This window comes from Leiobunum rupestre, chromosome 2, assembly GCF_980474605.1.
Source record: "Leiobunum rupestre chromosome 2, qqLeiRupe1.1.hap1, whole genome shotgun sequence".
Classification (NCBI taxonomy): Eukaryota; Metazoa; Arthropoda; class Arachnida; order Opiliones; family Sclerosomatidae; genus Leiobunum; species Leiobunum rupestre.
The window spans coordinates 41,854,690-41,862,314 of NC_143385.1; the positions used below are offsets into that span (position 1 = coordinate 41,854,690).

The 7,625-nt window shown below is 42.0% G+C and overlaps 1 protein-coding gene across 1 annotated transcript; it reads right to left on the minus strand.

The window, feature by feature from the left end:
• Window positions 1–1,683: 1,683 nt before the first annotated feature.
• On the minus strand, window positions 1,684–5,820 carry LOC149957546 (uncharacterized). The gene has a single exon (XM_090167085.1). The coding sequence runs from the start codon at window positions 5,818–5,820 to the stop codon at window positions 1,684–1,686; it is 4,137 nt and encodes a 1,378-aa protein (XP_090023211.1).
• Between the last annotated feature and the right edge of the window lie 1,805 nt (window positions 5,821–7,625).

A 7,625-nucleotide genomic window follows, 5' to 3' on the forward strand; every position in this document is an offset into this window, starting at 1 on the left:
ACATTTTGTTTATGGTAGAGTGCGATAAAAAATATTTATTGCGGATAACTTCATTAATTTTATTTAATTAATTTCCTTCCAAATAAAACATACAAATCACAAAGATATTGTTTTTCAGATAAATTTAAGGAAATACATTTTCTTATTGAATCATCAATTTTGAAGCAAATAGTATTTTCATTTCTTTCTACTTATTTGATTTGAAATTTTTCAGACCGCACGTTATTCCTTGAGTAATTTGCAGTAGCTATTTTCAATTTTTTTCCAATTATATAAACCACTCCCGCAAGCGTGCTGTAAATGCTTTTAATTTTAATATTTAAATATTCTCCTTCAATATAAGAGGTTATGTAACAATTTTCCCGACATTTACAGCGTATAAAATGCCGTTAATTTGAAATTTAGAATGGCTACTAATATTTCCAGTTTAGTCCCGCAGTAGATTTTCGTCCTTTCTGTCCAAGTAAAGTTTCTGACATTTTCCTAAAATTACGCTTTTAGAAGGAGATCTATTTGATGGAAAATAACTGTAATAGTTTGATAAGCTTTGAAAATATTAAAGAAGGTAAAAACTGCAGAAGTAGAAATTTATTTGAAATTTGTACCTGTATTTTCTGGGTGCCATTGGATAGTTTCAAAAGCCAGCCATTATTAATCTCGAAAGGGAAAGCTGAATACAACCGGATGGGACCCCAACGCGAAACGCATCCGACAAAATATGATAATTGATGAATATTAAATGTCATATGTGGTATTCCATAAAGCGTTTGATAGCCTTTCATAAAACAATTAATATCAATCTGTATCTGGAATAACTCGTCGACTCTCACTAAAGAAAAGGTTATCGACGTTATCGGGTGGTAAAGGGGGTTTCTAAGTTGGGAGAGCTACTATTTATTCCAGATGCCGACTGAAAAACATCTGAAATTACTTAATACTAGGCGCGACTAAACTTATTTAATGACGAGGCGATGATTAAACAAAACAACTTTATTATAACTGCAAGACGCTACACTTCGCGTAAATGAAAGTAAATTTCTCGCTAACTGGAGAGGTGGTCTCTACCGCGACCGATTTTCGTTGAGAGTTCTTGCTAACTGACTTAAGACCGACTATAGTCTCTTCCTTGACCGCTAAAATTAGTCTTATGTTCGGAAAAACCCCGTACAACACGGGATTTCTCCTTTCAATATTTTGGAAACTTTCCATTTCTCGGTTTCCCCGTTCTCTCCAAATACAATGGCGACAAGAGGAAAAAGAGCTGGCGGGCTTAACCCTCTGCCCAATTTCCGCGGCCCTACCCGTTTCACAATATTTATCAACTGGTGGCTCCCATACAGTAGCCTTGATTTCGCAATTACCATAAAAGAAACCAATTTTCCCACAAATAAATTCAAAATACAAATTAAACAGCAAAATATATTGATACAATACAGATACATATTAAACATACGCCAAATGGAAACAAAATAAATGAAATGAATTGAATAACAAATTATACACCAATTATTTACAGGAAAGGGAAGTTTTACATTTTTATCAATTTTATATTTTACATCACAAATTACACTATACAATAAATTTAAACACGCACATATTATTAACTTTGAATTAAATACTAAGGGGGTAAAAGAGGGGACGCGTTCTAACTATTTTACATTCCCCCCAAAATAATGGGAAACATTATTTTTCATGAGGAACCGCGTCCTCACCAGGTACCTCTAGTAACGACAACAACTGAACTGTTCGGCGGATCACGTTTCCGTTAGCTACCCGTAATAAACACGAGCGGACGATTCCGTCGCGACCCGGCTGTAGTTCTACAACAACTCCGAGTTTCCACATATGTTTGGGAAGTTTTTCATCGTTGATAAGCACGACACTATTTTCTTTTAAAAACGTTACATTTTTTGGAACGCGCACGTGATGGGCCGTTCGGAGCTCCATCAGGTATTCCTGTTTCCACCTGCGCCACAAACGCTCGCCGACGCTTATTCGATGGCGAAGTCTTTCTTCTATATCTCTCTGATTGTTGGGAATATGAGCTTCAGCGATTCTTAGAGGTGGTAGTTCCGTTATCCTTTTGCCCACGATAAAATGCGCGGGTGTAAGCGGGTAGGGCTCGTTAGGGTCACTGTATGTGTAGCTAATCGGCCGAGAATTGATCACCGCTTCTGTCTCGGTTAAAATGGTTTCCATTTCTTCGTATTTTAACGTGGCACTACCTAGGATCTTTTTCAAAATTGTCTTAGTAGATCTAACTAGGCGTTCCCAGTGTCCGCCCCACCATGCCCCTCGATCGGCTATATATTTCCAGACTATGCCCTTTTCTCCGAAAAATTGGCGTACTTCTTTATTGTCAATGCTCTTCCATAACAGTTGCGAGTCTTTGTCCGCACGTTTAAATGTCAGAGCATTGTCGGTGTAGACGACGCTGGGGACAGAGCGTCTGGAAATTAATCTTCTGAACGCCATCATGAATTCGTAAGTGGAAAGCGAAGGCACCATTTCAAGGTGTACGGCTCGCGTTACTGAGCAGGTACATAGAAGGATGTAGGCTTTCTCTAATTCCTTGCCCATCTTAACGTGAATAGGCCCGGCGAAATCTAATCCTACGTTCTGAAACGCCGATGCGGCTTCCAATCTTTCTTTTGGGAGTGGTGCTTCTGGAACTTCGCAAGGCTTGGCTCTGAACTTTCTGCAGATGGTGCAACGATTTATAACGACGTTGGCTAATTGTCTAGCGGCTATGATCCAATATCTGCTTCTTGATTGCGTAATGGTGTTCTGCACACCGGAGTGCATAACTTGCTGGTGGCACCTCTCCAGTAACAATGTTGATAAATGGTTATTTTTATTTAGGATGACCGGATGTTTCTCTTCTTCCGTCAAATTTGACTTATCCAACCTTCCTCCCACGCATAAGAGGCCGTCTTGATTTAATTGTGGCTTTAGTGTAAGTATTTGAGAGGAATTGAATACTTTTCCGTCCTTCTTTAAGCCCTCTAATTCTCTTGGGTAATCTTGACTTTGGGCGCTCTGTAACCATAGAATTTCGGCGTTGCTCATTTCCTGAGCTGTAATCGCTTCGGTTTCCGTTTCTATCTTCCTGCATTTGTGGGTGAATCTTCGAACGAGCGCTGTTACACGGAACAGCTTGTTCACTGAGCTGTAATTCCGAGCGTTCATTAGTTTACCGACCCGTGGTGGGTCTTCGCAGATTACAGCTGAGACGGTTTTGCAATTTTCTTCCGGCTCTTCGTCTCTGTCCGGCGTTACTGACCTTTCTGGCGGCCAACTTGCTGGTTCCTCGCTTAGCCATCTCGGTCCTCCAAACCACATCGGATTATTTACTAGGTCCCGCGCTCTCACGCCTCTGGTCGGTATGTCCGCCGGATTTTCGACTCCTGGGCAATGAAACCAATTATCTGGACTAGTTAACTCCCTGATCTCTACAGACCTATTTTTGACAAATGGTCTTCGAATACTGGGCTCTTTCTTGACCCAGCTTAGAGCGATGGACGAGTCCGTCCAAAGAAATAATTCGATATTTCCGTCTTTGAAAAGATCTTTGACGTTGTTGACGAGTCGAGCGCCTAAAAGGCATCCCATCAATTCGAGACGAGGCAGAGATAGTTTTTTCTTAATAGGAGCGACTCTTACTTTGGACGATACGAATGCTACTCCTATTTTCCTTGACTCTGTTATATATCTGACGTATACGATGGTCGCAAACGCCTTTGCGCTGGCATCGCAAAAACAATGCAATTGACGGCTTTTTATTTTATCTTCTGAAAAGTAGCATCTAGGTAGCTCCACTTTTCGCAATTCCGGCATCTCCATTAGCCATTGCTCGAATTGATCCGCTAATTTCTTCGGCAGTTCTGAGTCCCAATTAAATGAGGGTTTCTTCTGCTCCCAGAGCTGCTGGAAGATAAATTTGGCTCTAACGGTGTAGGGTGAAATGATGCCAACTGGATCGTAAATACGTGAAAAAGCACTGAGTACGTAACGTTTTGTTTTCTTCGTGTCTTGAAGAACTTCTAGTAGTTTGCGTAAATCAAATGAGAAAGTATCTTTCTCGGGATCCCAAAGCAACCCGAGAATCTTTTGGCTGGTTGCGGTGGCCTGACCTTCAAACTTGACAACTTCCGCTCCTGACTGTTCGGCTTCCGATCCCCACATCTCGCGTAGTTCTGGCGAATTCGTTTGCCATTTGCGGAGGTTCATGCTCGCTCCTTCCAAAATGGTTGAGATTCTCTTGGATAGATCGTACGCCCTTTCCGGTGTATCGTCTCCCCCCAGGAAATCATCTACGTACAAGTTCTCGTCTAGAGATTCTACTGCCCCTTTGTCCGATGCGACGTATTTACGAATATGCGCCTTTATAGTCACTGCCAATAGAAATGGAGAGCTCGTGACCCCAAAGGGTACTCTGGCCATCTGTAGTACTTGAAACTTGTTTTCCAATACTCTTCCTGACGGATCTTCTTCAGCCCAAAGGAACCTGACGCTGTGTTTTTCTTCCTCCAGAAGACCAACCTGGAGAAAGGCCTTTTCTATGTCGGATACAATGGCCACTCTGTGATTACGGAATCTTAGGAGAAGCTTGAGCAAATCAGGATTCAGATTTGGACCACTTGACAAGCATTCGTTAAGAGAAAGTTCGCCTTTAGATTTGGCTGAGGCGTCGTAAACAATACGAAGTTTTGTCGTAGCGCTGGACTCTCGTCGTACGGGCTGATGCGGGAGATAATAGGTTCCCGCTGGAATTTCGGTTTCATTTTGAACTTTCTCAACTATCCCCAGCATCATCTGCTCATCGATGATTTTCTTATATTCCTCGTAGAGAATTGGATCCGAATTAAATCGTCGCGCTAAACCGCGCATTCTTGTGGTTGCCATAACCAAATTGTTGGCCAAACTCTCTTTCGGGGTGTTCCATGGAAATCTTACGTAATATCTGTGATTCTTAAATACGATGTTGTTTTTAAACTCTTCTATGACGTCATCTTCAGTTACGTCTTTCTCTTGGTCACTTCTGATTCCGATTGTATCCAGTTCCCAGAACGCTTGAAGCTTCTCGGAAATTTTCATATCTTCTACGCTTATTTTAAAGACGTTTACTATGTTACTGCTAACTCCGTTGTACGCTGGGGCGGGGCCTTGTATCGCCCAACCGAGCTTCGTTTCGATGGCTACGAACGAACTTTCAGTTGACTTTCCAAATCGCTCAGTCTTTCCGCTTACGATTTCCCAGTAGAAATCCCCTCCAATGAGGATCCCGATACTCGAGCTTCGGGTAGATCCTACGGCGGCTTCTTCGGCTAACTGGATGCCTCTCGACCGGGCGAAACTTTCTATTTCTACGCAGTTGACCGTGGTGATTGCGTTGCAGAGATACGGGACGACAATTGCTGATATTGGAACTTTGACGTTTGGATCTTTGGCGTTTGTGAGGGTTAAGCGCACGATCTGTCTACGGACTTCTTCGGGACGTTCGTTTCCAAAGTTGTGAATGGAGATGGTCTTTTCGCCGATTACTGGTAATTTCAAACGACGCGCGATATTTTCTTTGATAAAGGAGGCTTGACTGCCTGTATCCAACAAACAACGGACTCGTTCTCGTGGTTCTTCGTAGGCGGGATTTGTGACGAACGCTTGGGCCGTTTGTAATAACACGGTCTTCTCACAATCGACCTGAGTAACAACTTTACCGGCGGTTTGATCGGTCGGATTTTCCGCGACTTTAACTTCACTACTTCCCGCGCTCGCGATTTGATTATTCTCGATCTTATGGCATTTGTTTTGATAGCACATAGCTATGTTATGTTTTTTTCGACATAGTTTACACGCTTGCGACCGCAATCACGAGCTTCGTGGTTTAATCTAAGGCACGCGAAACACCTGCGGGAATCTCGCGCAATTTTTCTTTTATCATCCAAAGTGAATTTATCACAATAGGAGGTAGCATGCGCGTCTGCTTTACAAAAAACACAAAACAATTTCCGCTCCCCTACTTGGGTCGTGAGCGTGGAGGTTGTTGACGGGTACGCTTTGCGACGCGCACCACTGACATTTTCATTTCTATCAAAATAACTAGACCTTTGTCTGGAATTATCAGGTTCGCGTTCTTTCTTTACATTAGAATTATTACCCAATAAATGACAGGTTTCACGACCTTCTACTTCTATTCTTAAGAACTTAATAAATTCTTCTATATCCCAGTTTGCGGATTTGCCACGGCTCATACTATATTTAAGTCTGATATCATTTGGAAGACAACTTACTAAATTAGAACAAATAGAATCACTATTGTTTGTTACATTCACTCCTATCGCCTTTAGGCTTCTAACATTTATTTCAACACTATCATAGAATTTACGCAATGCGTGAAAGTTATTAGAGTCCTCAACGGGTTGCAATTTTTCTAGTCTTTTAAAGAGTTTATGAGTAACTAAGTCGGTACGGTTATATCTATCTTCTAAAATACCTAACGCTACATCGTAATTTTCATCTGACGCGGTCATTTCACTTAATAAATTCTTTGGGTCACCCTCTAAATACGATACTAGGTAATCAAACTTATCTACCTTCGGAATGTTCTTATTGGCGACTGCGGACTTGAATTGGCTGATAAATCCTGGCCATTTAGTTACGTCACCGTTGAAAGGTTTGATAGTTAAGGTTGGAAGTCTCGACTGGAGAAAGGACGCGTTGATCACTGAGTTGAGGTCACCTCCCGTTGTCGAGTGGTCGGACACGGTGGACGCGGCGCCTGCCGCTCTTAACCTGCGTAGAGTCCGTTCTGCCTTGGTCCTCGCTAAAGTGATATCCTCTTGTATCTTCTGAACTGCGGTGGTCTCCATCTCGATTTCCGCTGCCGTTGCGTCGTTGAATAAACCCATGATGTCCTGGTCCAATCGTTGAAGATCAGCTTCTTTTAGCGCCAATAATGCTAAGGTGTCTTCGAGATCATCTTCCGATAATCTTGCCGACCTGATTAGATCGTTCAAATCCCGCAAAATCCGTTCCGTGTTTTTGCGAGTAGTCTTTCGTACTCCCGCTAACCGATTTAATTCACCTTGTCTTTGCTTCGACAATGGTTTCGATAAAACTATTTCGTCTGCAACGGTTCCGGTTCCCGCATTTTCGTTAGTGTCATTTCCCGTCATTTTGAAGAGTTTTATTTTATTTTTTTTTTTTTTAGTTTAAAACACAATAGTTCATACCCGATCGATTAACTGCTCACTGTCCCTTCTCCCGGGTTTCGGCACCATAAAGAAAAGGTTATCGACGTTATCGGGTGGTAAAGGGGGTTTCTAAGTTGGGAGAGCTACTATTTATTCCAGATGCCGACTGAAAAACATCTGAAATTACTTAATACTAGGCGCGACTAAACTTATTTAATGACGAGGCGATGATTAAACAAAACAACTTTATTATAACTGCAAGACGCTACACTTCGCGTAAATGAAAGTAAATTTCTCGCTAACTGGAGAGGTGGTCTCTACCGCGACCGATTTTCGTTGAGAGTTCTTGCTAACTGACTTAAGACCGACTATAGTCTCTTCCTTGACCGCTAAAATTAGTCTTATGTTCGGAAAAACCCCGTACAACACGGG

Excerpts from the sequence above, each read along its gene's own strand:
- LOC149957546 (XM_090167085.1), bottom strand. The coding sequence starts at position 5,820 with ATGTGCTATCAAAACAAATGCCATAAGATCGAGAATAATCAAATCGCG.